The sequence below is a fragment of the Chiloscyllium plagiosum genome, chromosome 11, assembly GCF_004010195.1.
Source record: "Chiloscyllium plagiosum isolate BGI_BamShark_2017 chromosome 11, ASM401019v2, whole genome shotgun sequence".
Lineage (NCBI taxonomy): Eukaryota > Metazoa > Chordata > Chondrichthyes > Orectolobiformes > Hemiscylliidae > Chiloscyllium > Chiloscyllium plagiosum.
In genome coordinates, this window is record NC_057720.1 from 17,416,391 (window position 1) to 17,430,493 (window position 14,103).

The 14,103-nt window shown below is 40.3% G+C and overlaps 1 protein-coding gene across 1 annotated transcript in view; it reads left to right on the forward strand.

Annotated features, from left to right (window-relative positions):
• LOC122554708 (bromodomain-containing protein 3-like) overlaps positions 1–14,103 on the forward strand; it is a 113,947-nt gene that overhangs the window by 67,233 nt on the left and 32,611 nt on the right. Inside the window, exons 12-13 of the mRNA XM_043700084.1 lie at positions 10,831–10,889; positions 10,976–11,192. Coding sequence (XP_043556019.1) covers positions 10,831–10,889; positions 10,976–11,192 — 276 coding nt within the window. The remainder of the gene's footprint in view (positions 1–10,830; positions 10,890–10,975; positions 11,193–14,103) is intronic.

A 14,103-nucleotide genomic window follows, 5' to 3' on the forward strand; every position in this document is an offset into this window, starting at 1 on the left:
AGACCATGTATTTTCATCCTCATGCTATTATCCGACTTTGCTTCTATCTCAGTTAATAGTTTTTATATTCATTCGTGGAATGGGGTGTCATTGGTTGGGCGAACGTTCATTGCCCATTTCTAGTTGCTTGAGAGAAGGTGGTGGACAGCTACACCACTGCAGTTTATTTGGTGTAGGTTCCATGATTTTAGAAAGTGACATTTCTAAGCTAGGATGGTGGATGGCTTGGAAGGGACCTTGCAGGTGGTGGTGTACCATGTATCTACTGCTGACCTTTTAGCTGATGATGGGAATTCAGAAGATGCTATCTAACGAGCCTTGGTGAATTTCTGTGGTGCATGAGAACTGCTTTGTTCTGAATGGTGGTAACCCTCTTGAATGTTGCAGCTGCAGGGTGAGCCTTTCATCAGACACCTTAGTTGTGCCATGGCCGTAGGCTTTTGGGAGACAGGATGGGATTTTCTTGCTGTGGATTCCTAGTTTCTGGCCTGCGTCTGTAGCCACTGTATTTATATAACAGGCCCAGTTCAACTTCTGGTCAATGTTAACTTCCAGGATGTTGCTAGCAGAAGATTCAGTAATGGTAATACCACTAAATGTCAGGTTGTAAGTTTGCTTGCCGAGCTGGTAGCAGTTCTCAGCAGTTTCATCACCATGCTAGGTAACGTTATCAGTGAACCTCTGGTGAAGCGCTGGCGTTCAGTCCCGCTTTCTATTTGTGTGTCTTAGTGATATCATTTCCAGTTCTTTTTCTTAGAGGCTGATAAATGGGGTCTAAATTGATGTATTTGATGATGGAGTTCTGGTTTAAATTCCAGTCCTCGAGTTCCCATCCATGTGGCTGTTTCACCTGTCCTCCTTCATTTGTGTGTAAGGATACTAGTGATAGCTGGTCATGTCTTTTGGTGGCTAGTTGTTTGTGTATCCTGGTGGTTAGTTTCCTGCCTGTCTGTCCAATATAGTGTTTATTTGAATACGCTGTATAGAACAATGGGTCCAATTCTTAAACAACAAACCCAAATACAAAGACAGCATACCCTGAGATTCTAGCCACACTACCATACATCGAAGATCAATATATCAGAGATGGTTACCATACTACTCTGATCCATTGGCATCATGGTAGCCTACAAACACACAAACAGCAACTGCTGAACCTAAAGGACCCTGTATCAACAACCAGCAAAACAAATGTCATTTACAGAATACATCGCAAGGACTGCAACAAACACTGCATTGGACAGACAGGCAGGAAACTGGCCACCAGGATACACTAACACCAACTAGCTACCAAAAGACATGACCAGCTATCACTAGTATCCTTACACATAGATGAAGAAGGACACCATCCTATGACAGGCTAAAAAGAGAATTGGATGGGAATTCCTAGAGGACTGGAATTCAAACTGGAACTCCATCAATAAACATGCCAATTTGGATCTCGTTTATCAACTTCTAAGAAAAAGAACTGGAAATGATATTACCCACCATAACCGACCAAGACACACAAATAGAAAGCAGGACTGAACACCAGCACTTCACCAGAGGCTCACTGATAATGTTACCTAGCATGGTGTTGAAACTTCTGAGAACAAATCCAGCTGCTCAGCGAGCAAACTTACAACCTGAACTTTTGATCTGAGCCACAAATCATCATCTCAAAAATCATAAGCCATTAAACATCCAGGAATATTGGTTAGATATTTTTATTGGAGCTGCTCATTGTTTGACAGTTATGCACCTCAACTGTTGCTTGCCACTTGTCAGCCTAAACTTGGGCATGTTCTGGTCTTGCTGCATTTGAATTTGGTCTGCTTCAGTATTACTTTTACTTTAACTAGCTTCTCCCTCTGGGTAGGCCCAAGCTCTGAGTACCTTACCTACATCTCTGGTGGCGTCCAAGGAGCAGGAAAATCAACATTTCAGGCATAAGTTTCCAAAATTGACCAAAACGTCGATTCTGCTGCACCTTGGATGCTGCCTGACTTGTGCCTTTCCAGCACCATGCTCTTGACTCTGATCTCCAGCATCAGCAGACCTCACTTTTCCCTTACCTACATCTCTGCCTATCTCTCGTTTCTCACTTTTCTCACTTCAAGACAATCCTTAAAGTTTGTTTCCTTGGCAAGCATTTTGATCATCTGACCTTTTTTTACCCTTGTGTTTCAGTATCATGTTTTGTATTGCTCCTGCAAAGCATATTGATATAGTAAATAAAACAAACATTGTTGTATGGATGCTTATGGTCTTGAAGCAAGCTTTGCATCAAAGTTAGCTTCAAGGCCATAAGCATAACCGTTTTTAGGGCTTCACTTTTCTTTTGTGTATATACTTTATTGTTCAATTTTTCCACCACAAGGAAAACGCCCGTGTGGCTAATGAAACATTTACAAGCAAAGCCTGTTAAGGGCAATGATGTCATTAGAAAGTGAAGGGGAAGTTAGGGAGAGGAAAGAACTAAATCAAAATGAAGTTGGAGAGGGAAGTAAAGCACTGCATCACCTCCATGTTGCCCATCACTCCCTAAAGGCATCATGAGGTTTGGTAAACATGACATGCTCCCTCTCCAATGACACCTGGGGAGCAAATGTAACCATGGAAGTGGGGTAGTCAGTTGGCAGAGATGATACTCCTCATGGCCTGCTGCCTGGACCCATTTTTTTTTTATTAATCTCGTCTGGCCAGCCCCAGGAGCAGACCCACAAGAAGGTCCTCTGATCTGCCTTCACCTTTCCACATTGGGTTCCCAAAGATCAGGAGCACAGAGCTGAGCTGCAACCAAAAGTGCAACAGATGGATTTTTCAAATATTTAAAAAGGAAATGCAAATGCCCATAACCAATACATGAGGTCCACAGATTCCACAGTGGTGTTGGTCTGGGAGTCTGTGAACTGCCGTAATCTGCAGTTGTAAGGGACCACTGCTTGCAATACCTTCTGAAATAACTTGAGGCTTAGTTAATACAATTACTCTCCGATTGTTTAACATATTGATGCAGTTTTATTTGCAGCAGTAGCTTTTTTGGCAAAGTATCGAATTCAGAAAGAATTTGGTTAGGTGACTAAAGTATTTTGGATACTGAATGCTGAATGGGCCAGTATTTTAATGTGAAGTGCATTGTATATTAATTTTAGGCCTACATCACTTGGTTTTCACTAACTAAGTTGAATAACCTTGTATCAGTATTTGATAAAATTGAATCTAAATCTTTCAGAGGGCTAAACTGTAGAGAAACCTGACCACAAGGACATTGTTGTATATTTACAAGTTGACTTGGAGAAGCAGATTAAAAAAGTTAGTACATTGGGAAGATTTTGTTTAAGTAGTTCCCCGATCCCAAAACAGATCTCTTGAGGCATTTTTCACTGAAGCATAGATTTGTTGGTAAGAGTAATCTTACTGGTTGAGGAATGTTTTATCCCCTTTTTGAATTATTTAGTTCACTCTTTAGTTCAAAGCATTCTGGACATATACACAATCTTATACTCCTAGTCATTTGTTATTATGTCCAGGATAGCAGCAGAGTAAGGCTCCACTGCCGAATCTCCTCCGTTCCGACCCCTTTTCTTGTCTTTTTTCCCCACTTTTTTGTTTTCTTTTACTTATCTTTGTCCTGAGCTTGGATGGCATTTGAGGTAGTAAGACCTCAGCGTGCGGACCTCGAGTAGACCTCTAGTAGACCCAGCGTGAACTTTGGGTGAGCCCAAGACCAGACCTTGACCAGGTTTACCAGGGAGGAGAATGAATCCCTACCTACTTTTCCAGAGCAAGTATTGGACCTGCGATGTAGCCGTGTCTACATTGGTGAAATACGCCCAGTAGCAAAAGATGGTACCTGAGGATCAGAGACTTCATTGTTGATTGGGTCTGGTACTGGCGATGGCAGAAGGACATCACAGCAACATCAATAAGGTGGGTTCAGCGGTGAGATATATGACTGACGTTGGTGACTCCGGCGCAAGTGACAACAAGGCAGTGGTGGAGGAGTATTGGCCTAGAAGCAAAGGTGACACCTGAGGATCAGTAACTTCGATATTGACTGGGTCCAATGTAGATAGCACAAAGCAGTTGCAGGTGTCCTTGGTGATGAGCTGGTTCAGGACTGGGCAACTCTCTCCAAGCTGTGTCTTTTTTTCCATATTCTTAAATTATTCAAAATGGTGCCAATTTGTGGCAACAAATGAAAGCTTTTCATTGTATTTTGTAATTTTTCAGTAAAAATACATTTGGCAATAAAAATCAAGATCCATTCAATGTAGTGGTTAATTTGTTCACTTCTACATTTGTTTTTCTTTTTAGCTGCTTTTGGGAAAAGAATTGATGCCCAATAGGCATGTCCTTTTATCTGATGGGCACAAGGATAATTAATTTGGACAATGACTTAACATCAAAATCTTAGCCATGTTATATTCATTGCTATTAACTTCCAGAGTGATGGTGGCAAGTGTTTTTTATAATACTGTTTTAATCTGTTAACTTGTATCGTGTATGTTGAATAGGTCATAGTTTATTTTTCAAACAGAAAGTAGTACAGCAGCCAACGAGAAACCTGTTGCTGTCGAGGAATATTATCTACTGAAGATATTGGAACAGTACAATTACCTCCTCTCTTCCCCTCAATGTTGCAATCCAGTTCGATTATCTTTCTTATTACAGCAAACGGTTTGTTTTAACCAGCAGCTTATCAATCAGCATTCTTGATAAACTGCCAAATTTGCCTCAAATACTATAATATCCAAATATTTATGCTGTAAATAAAGTATAAATGATATGTATGCTCCTTGCATTACATTTTTATTACTTGTTTACTTTGATTTTGGGTGTGTTGATCTTTGTACAGAGGTTTTTTTGAGGGATGTTGATGTCTAGAAGCTCTCTTGGTCAGGTTTTATTGTAGTAATATGTACCTCTTGAACAGAATCATAGAATCCTTAGTGTGTAAAGAGGCTTTTCAGCCATTGATTCCATACTGACCCTCCAAACAACATCCAATCCAGACCCAGCTCTCCACACCCCATCCCCATAACCCCCCATTTACCACGCCCAACCTGCACATACCTGAACAGTAAGGTGTAATTTAGCATGCGCATCTTTGGACTGAGGGAAGAAACAGAAACACCCAGAGGAAACTCACGCAGACACAGTCCAAAGATATGCAGGTTAAGTGGGTTGACCATGTTAAGTTGCTCATAGTATTCAGGGATTTGTAAGTTAGGTGGATTAGCCATGGGAAATGCAGGGCTACAGGGATGGTGGGCAGGTTTGTCTGGGTGCGATGCTCTTTGGATTGTCAGTGTGGATTTGATGGTTGAATGGCCTGCTTCCTTACTGAAGCGATTCTATGATTCTAAGTTGATTTCTAAATATAAATGCATTACCCAGGGTTGATAATGGAGAATGGATTTCTTCTTTCTTGCATCCAGAGTCTTTAACAAACATTTGAGTTAGGTATTCACCGCCATATACAGAGGAAGTCTGTCTCAACTCTGCCATAGTCCCAATCCAGAAGGTCACCCCTTTCTCCAAGCTAACATTTTTCTCCCAATTGTCCTCATCCATCCACAGGGTAGTTTTTAAACTGTAGGCTTGTGCTTATTAGAAACTGGATTAAGATTTCTTCAGTGTGTTTTATATAAATCCCTAACAGCTTAAAGATGGGGAGCATTTACCCGAATGGTCTAGACTGGATTTTCAACACTGGACCTTGTGGGCAAGTTTAGTAATTTCAAGTTTCAGGTGTTCTAAGATTGGCTTTTTTTATTTTAATGTTTGTGGTTGCAGTTTTCTCTATATGTCAGTATGTTTACTTTTTGGTTCCATTCTCCATATTCTTCAAAACTTATTAAAACTGATCATTAAAGTTATTTCGTGTATGATTCTGTTGAATTCCTAAAGTGACAATATCTTGTATGGCAGACTACCTCGAAGTTCAGTTACTAGAATTTTGTTTCGGTCAGTCTTTGCTTACTTGAGAAAAGTACAGTTAATTAACGCAAAGAAATTGTTGGAAAGTAATGGGATCAGGAAGAGAATGATTCTCAGTATAATCATTACTTATCTAAAGAAATCTGTGTTCTTATTTGACATTCTTTCCACACTGAAATCAATCTGGATCTTAATGGCTAAAAAGATAAAATGCATTCAACATATGTTGGCAGTCTTCACTAGAAGTGTGAAAGATACCAATGTAAAATTGAGACCACATTAATTTTGCAGCACTAAATTAACTCTCACTTCCTTGAAAATTTATGGAAGTTACTGTGGGCAGCCCCTAATTAGTAGCAAATAGCAAATTCTCAGTCAGTTCAAAATCTTTGATTACCTGCATGAAATACTGTACAGCGTAATGTTAGAGAAAATATTTTATGGATGAGCAAGTGAATGCTAAATTGTGGCTGAAAATTCCATCAAATGACAAACTAAAGATATTACTTCAAGATGATATTTGTCTCCCAGGGATAACACTTGTGGTATTTACAGTACCTTGATATTGGTATTTTTGTAATGTAACTCTGAGCTCCCGTCGTCAGAAGCCTCTCAACGTTTCTTTACAAGGCTACAATGTATCAACTTTACTCTGATACAGATTGCTGAATTTGGGGGGCATTTGCATGACCATTGATTTCAACTAATGACTCCATTAAAGGTGTCCTTTCTTAGGTTCAGAAGAGGGCTGGATGTTCAGTACTGAGTTCAAATTAGTGATAGGATCCTCAACTGATGGTAATGGTAGCAATCAAGATGGCTTGAAATCATACAGGAAATGACTTGTCACCTTGCTGGCAGCTGCCCACAGTTATGAATTGTAGAATCTCCTATAGTGTGGAAGCGAGTCATTCAGCCCATCAAGTCCACATCAACCCTCTAAAGAGTGTCCCACCCAGACCCACACCCCAACCCTATCCCTGTAACTCTGCATTCCCCATAGCTAATCTACCAAGCCTGCACATTCCTGGACACTATGGACAATTTAGTTGGCCAATCCATCTAGCCTGTACATCTTTGACTGCGGTGGAAACTGGAGTACCTGGAGGAAGCCCACAAATTCACTGGGAGAATGAGCAAACTCCACAGACGGTTGCCCAAGGAATTGAACCCAGGTCTCTGCAGCTGTGAGGCAGCAGTGCTAGCCATAACGCCCTATTAATGGATTAATAGATTATATCATAGATAATCTTGTACAGCCTCTTGTCTGTGATAAGAAATTTTTCAATCAACTTGCCATAAAATTTTGAATTTGCTGCATTTGTTTTAAGTGTCTATGTTGTGGAGGTGGTACCACAGTGATAATGCACTGGAGTTGTAACCTAGATCCCCAGCCCATCATTCTTGGGATGCCTGTTTAAACCCCACATGTGGAATTTGCATTCCATAAAAAAATAAGTTAAAAGCTGGCCTAATAACCATGTAACTATTACCAATTATTGTAAAAGCTATCTGGTTCACTAATGACCTTTTATGGAAGGTAACGTCACTTTGAGCTGGTTCCAGATCCACATTAGTGTGGTTGACTCCTTACTGCCTTCTGAAATGGCACAAGCCACTCCATTCAAGGGTAATTAGGAATGAGCAATAAATCCTGCATTAACGATGATGCCCAGATCCTGAGAGAAAAAAGGAATAAAAAGTGCTTCACAGCAATGATGCATCAAATTACTAATGTGTATTTTTAATTTAAAAATATGGTAGCCACTTTAAGCATAGCAAGCTTTCACAAACAGTAATTTAATAAATTACTAGTCATGTGTCAACTAAGGATAAACAATGGACAAGACCTCTATCTTTTGTCAATAGTGCAACTTTATATGGCCTCAGTAATGTTGATCCAAACAACAGCACCTCTGATTAGTGCAATGTATTCATATAGTCAGTGTTGTCTAGCGTAAATCTACAGGAATAAGACTTGAACCGACAATCTTATGACTCAAGTGGGAATATGATCACTGAGACATGTACGTGTGTTATGTGTAGTTGTAGATGCCTCTAGTTACAGCTGGTTGCTTGATACAATGCACATTTTATGATAAGATCATGGTTTTTCCTGTTAACCTTTAGTCATTATTTTAAAATCCATTTATGGGATATGACCATCACTGGTTGTGTCAGCATTTATTGCCCATCTCTAATCTTCCTGTGTCTGAGTGGCCTGCCTAGCCCGTTTGAGAAAGCTATTAAATATGCTGAGAGACTGGAGACAAACATAAACTCAGCCAGGCAAAGAAGGATATTAGTGAATCAATCAGCTTTTACAAAAGTCGACAGTGGTTATGCAGTCACCATTAAACCAGCTTGTATTTCAAGACTTTTACTGAATTGAAACTCCATCTTCTATGGTGGGATTAGAATCCTTGTCCCACAACATTAGCTTGGGCATCTTGAGTTGTTTAAAAATGTGTTGCTGGAAAAGCGCAGCAGGCCAGGCAGCATCAAAGGAACAGGAGAATCGACATTTCGGGCATAAGCCCTTCTTCAGGAATCTTGAGTTGTTAGTGACTTTACCTTAATGCTACTGTGTCTCCCTCTCTACATTTGCAGCAAAAGTAAAATTTATTATAACAACATAACTAGAATTTGTCATTTTAAAGTGTACACTGTACTATAATGTTACAGTTTAGGTCTAAAATGTTTTATAAATGGGTTTTGAAACTGACTATCTGAATTATAGACCTAGACCTTAATCCTTAAAGTATGTAACATTGAATAAATATATTCACTGTATATTGAAGTAGTTTAAGGAGGGCTACCTAGGGGTGGTATGGTGGCTCAGTGGTTAGCACCGCTACCACACAGTGCCAAGAACCCAGGTTTTATTCCACCCTCAAGGGACTTCCTTTGTGAAGTTTGCACGTTTTCCCTTGTTTATGTGGGTTTCCTCCAGGTGGTCCAGTTTCCCCCCTCAATCCAAAGATGTGCAGGTTAGGTGGATTGGCCATGCTAAGTTACCCACAGTGTCCATGGATGTGCAGGCTAGGTGGATTAGCAGTGAAAAATGAATGGTTACAGGGATAGAGTAGGAGGAATGGGTCTGGGTCGAATGCTCTTTGGATGGCTGGTGTGGAGCAGATGGGCTGAATGGCCTCCTTCCACGCTGTAGGGATTCTATCTATCTATGGTTCTCTGATCATCCACTATCACTTGTGATCTATATTAAAGCTGGCTAATGGCTAAGTGTGACTTGCGAATTCCAGTTAGTTTGTGTACACCAGAACAATGCTTCACTATCCAAAATGTGTTAAATTTGAATGTAGCTCACTTAACTTTATTTTGTTTTCAGCACTTTCATATTGTTAAATGATAATTTGGTATTCCTTAAATATTTTAACTATAATGTCTTCATGTCACTTTTCCTGTCCATTGTTTTTTTTAATTGTGTATCCTAAAAAAAAATGAGTAGACAATATGGAAATGTACTAAAAAAAGGTGTAAAGAAACTCTTGCATGTCCATGTAGAGACAAAGTTGGACTCTGGCTGTTTCATTCCAAGTGTTTGCCCAATGGGCAAATAATCCACCATAGAATGGGTGAATTCTGTTGCAGCATTCAATGATGTATTGTGCTATTTTGTTATAGACCTACTTTTGGGCAGCTTGAATAGGAAAAGGGAAGATAGATCCCTTTGCCTTTGCATTGCATGCCCCCGCTTCCTCCAGAAAATAATTAATTTGAGTATAAGAGAGCTAGCAGGTTATGTTAAAATTGTACAAGACTTTGGTTTGGCCGTATTTAGAATATTGTGTACAGTTCTGGTCGCCACATTACCAAAGGATGTGGATGCTTTGGAGAGGGTGCAGAGATGGTTTATGAGGATGTTGCCTGGTATGGAAGATCCTAGCTATGAAAGGAGGTTGAGTGGGTTACGATTGTTTCCATTAGCAAAAAGGAGATTGAGAAGGGACCTGATTGAGGTCTACAAAATCATGAAGGGTGTAGACAGGGTGGATAGACTTGAGCTTTTTCACAGGGTGGGGGATTCAATAATGATAGGTCACGTGCTGAAGGTGAGAGGAGAAAAGTTTAAGGGGGATACATATGGAAAGTACTTTACACAAGGATGTTAGATGCCTGGAACACGTTGCCAGCAGAGGCAGGCACGGTAGATTCATTTAAGATGCGTCTGGACATATGAATGAGTAGGTGGGGAGCAGAGGGATACAGATGCTTGGGGATCGGGTGATAGGTTTAGACAGTGGATTTGGATCGGCTCAGACTTGGAGGACCAAAGAGCCTGTTCCTGGACTGTAAATTTTCTTTGTTCTATAAACCTTTTAACAAATGCATGCTCTTTTTAACAGACATGCTCTTTTTAACAGACATCCTTTTTTTAACAGACATCCTTTTTTTAACAGACATCCTTTTTTTAACAGACATCCTCTTTTAACAGACATCCTCTTTTAACAGACATCCTCTTTTAACAGACATCCTCTCCTGAAAGCATATTCTGGGATCCAGTTTGGTGAACACATTTCAGTTCCTTGTCTAGTTGACCATTATGATGTGTTGGCCTCCACCAGTTAAACTGTCATGGTTACATAACCTTGTGTCACTCAAACAGCCACCCTTGCTGATTACAGTGCCCCAGTTGTACACTGTACAGATCACACAAGTATCTTCCTTGTCAATGTGATGAAAAGGAGACTGAAATATTGAGCCAAACACATTTTTTTAAAAATTGAATTATACACTACCACTTAGTCTGAAGGGTTTTTGGGATTTCAGATTTTCATTACCTTGTAAAAGTAGAAATTGCCATCCATAAGTTGTACCAATGTATTCTTGATTTTACTTTCATGAATTTAACGTTCAGTGTTATTCTCAACTTTATTTCTGCAGAAAAATCATCAAAGCAGAAATGGAGCAAAAGTAAGGTTCTTGCTGTTGAAGAAAGAAAGGTAACTTAGATTTTTTAATGTCAGTGGTGTAGAATTTGATCACTTTTGTATTTGGTCTTTTCAACTAACTTTTTCCTTTTTAAAAGCACAACCATCTAAATTTCAAGATGAAATATTCTTCGCAGCAATCAGCATTGAATACTAGTCAAGTGCAGCCATTGCCTGGTTATAAGGTACCAGATTCCCAGCAGATGCATAGACAATCTGCTTTGTTCAGTAGTCAGCAAACAAAGATACAGCTTTCTAAGTCTCAGCAACTTGTGTCATTAAAAGAGCCAGCACGGATCATTATTTCACCTCAAGGTAATGATTTTGCTTTGTTATAGTCAGTTTGAGTTCTATTATGGAGTATGATTTGAAGATTTAATAGGATGAGCTGATATGCTTTGCATTTTTAAATTTGCAACTTTATTACAACAAAAAGCTGTAAATTATTCCAATTTCAGAAGACATTTCAAGGCCCTTACCAATTAACTCTTTCAGTAATGATTATACTTTCTACTTTAACATCAGAGCAAATTATGTTGCCCAATTTGTTTGCATCTAGTGAAAATTTAGCTTTAGTGGTAGCAAAAGTCAAATTTTGTAGAAGGTAGAAATCTTAAATACAAACAGAAGTGCTGGAGAAATCCAACAAGTCTGGTAGCACCAGTGGAAAGATCTCCTCTCCCTGTCAAGTGTTTTTAAAAAAACACAATTTTCTAGCTCCTTTCAGTTCTGAAGCAGTCATGCAGGACCCAAAACATTAATTTTGTTTCTCTCTCTGCAGATACTGCTAGATATGCTGAGTTTCTCCAACATGTTTTGTTTTTGAGGGATGATGGTTTGAATCTGACGGAGTAGCGCTTTGAAAACTAGTGATTTTAAATAAACCTGTTGGGCTATAACATGGTGTTGTGTGACTTCTAACTTCGTCATTTGTTTGTGGAATGTAGGTGTCACTGTCATTTGACTTATTATCCTTCCTTAATTGCCCTGACGAAGTTGGTAATGAGTTGTTTTATCTTAAACTGTTGTTGTCCATGGCGCAGATAGACCCACAGTGCTGTCCAAAAGGACAGTCCAAGATTTGGGAGGTAGTCATTCCATTCTTGAAATAATGATGATGATAGAACATAGATCAGCATAGGAGTGGCCCTTCGCTGCACAATGTGCCAAATATGACACCAAATTAAATTAATACCTTCTGCCTGCCCTTGGTCCATATCACTCCATTCCTTGAATATTCATGTGCTTATCGAAAAGTCCATTAAATGCCCCAATCATATCTGCCTCATCCACCACCCCTGGCAGTGTGTTACAGCCATCTATCACACTTTTTTTAAAAAAAACACTTTTTTTCCTTCACAGCTCCTTTCGAATGCTTCTCCCCCTCACCTAAAATACATGCCACCTAGTATTAGACATTTCAACTCTAGGATAACATTTGTCAACCCTATCTATGCATCTCATAACTTTTATAGACTTCTATCAAGTCTCCCCTCAGCCTCTGCCACTCCGTAGAAAGCAACCCTAGTTTTTCTAGCCTCTCCTTTATAGCTCATAACCTCTAATCCAGGCAGCGTCCTAATAAGTCTCTTCTGCACTCTCACCAAACCCTCTACATCCATCCTATAGTGTGTCAACCAGACTTGAATACAATATTCTGTGTGGCCTAACCAAAGTCATGTAAAGCTGCAATATGATATCCTGACTCTTGAATTCAATGCCCTGACCAATAAAGGCAAGCACGCCATATGCTTCCTTTACCACCCTACCTACCTGCATGGCCACTTTGAGGGAGTTATGGACTTGAACCCCAAGATCCCTCTAGATCAGTGCTATTCAGGATCCTACTATTAACTGTAAGCTTTTTCTTAATTGTTTCCTTAACATTCTGGTCTCCTTCCTATTGGAAGGATGTAGTGAAACTTGAAAGGGTTCAAAAAGATTTACAAGGATGTTGAGCTATAGAGAAGTAGTTGAATAGAATGGGACTGTTTTTCCTGGAGCGTCGGAGGCTGAGGGGTGACCTTATAGAGGTTTTTAAAATGAGGGGTGTGGATAGGATAAATGGACAAAGTCTTTTCCCTGGGTTCAGTGATAGGGTTTAGGGTGAGAGGGAAAAGATATGGAAGAGACCTACAGGGCAACTTTTTCACAGTGTGGTATGTGTATGGAATGAGCTGCCAGAGGAAGTGGTGGAGGCTGGTACAATTGCAATATATAAAAGGCATTTGGATGGGTATATGAATAGGAAGGGTTTGGAGGGATATGGGCCGGGTGCTGGCAGGTGGCACTAGATTAGGTTGGGATATCTTGTCAGCTTGGACGAGTTGGACCGAAGGATCTGTTTTCGTGTTGTGCATCTCTCTGACTGTATTTGCTCTCTCAAAGTGCAGCACCTCACACTTGCCTGGCTTGACCTCCATCTGACATTTCTCCACCCAAGTCTATAATTGATCTATATTCTGCTGTACCCTTTGACAACCTTCTATATTATCCAGAACTCCACTGATCTTTGAGCTTTATTTAAACTTTAATCTTCTTTGATTACTTGGCCTTTTGGGCTGAATTTCAAATCTATTTAATGTCTGAGGTTGGCAATGAGAAAAATTCACTGAATTTGCAATTTGGGTAGAAGAAGTTTTGTAATTTTTGTGAGGATGACCACTCTTGCTCTGTAGGCTGAAGTAAAAACATTGGATGGAATCTTGTAGAGGGGCATCTCAGTGATATGGGCTAAAGCAAGATCTATGGCAGAATTGGGTGACGTGCATTGAGGCCCATCTTGACATGGTGATCATCTCACTCCATCATTTGAGCTTTTCGCAGGCACCATGGCATGATTCTCAACACTCAGCAGTGAGATGCCAACAACAAACCAGCGCATCCTCCTGGCAGAAGCAGCTCATCACTGGCTCCAAACAGCCCATTGCGCACACTAGGCAGCAGCTGCTGGAGGCATGATGCATGGATGCCAGTCGTAAATGCCTCTTGTCCAGTGGTATCCAACACCTGCCAGCCATCATGGCATCTCCTTGACAGAATGGCGGGGCTCTCACAAGGTAGAGATGGAAATGTGTTGCTGGAGAAGCGCAGCAGGTCAGGCAGCATCCAGGGAACAGGAGAATCGACGTTTCGGGCATTAGCCCTTCTTCAGGAATGAGGAAAGTTTGTCCAGCAGGCTAAGATAAAAGATAGGGAGGAGGGACTTGGGGGAGGGGCGTCGGAA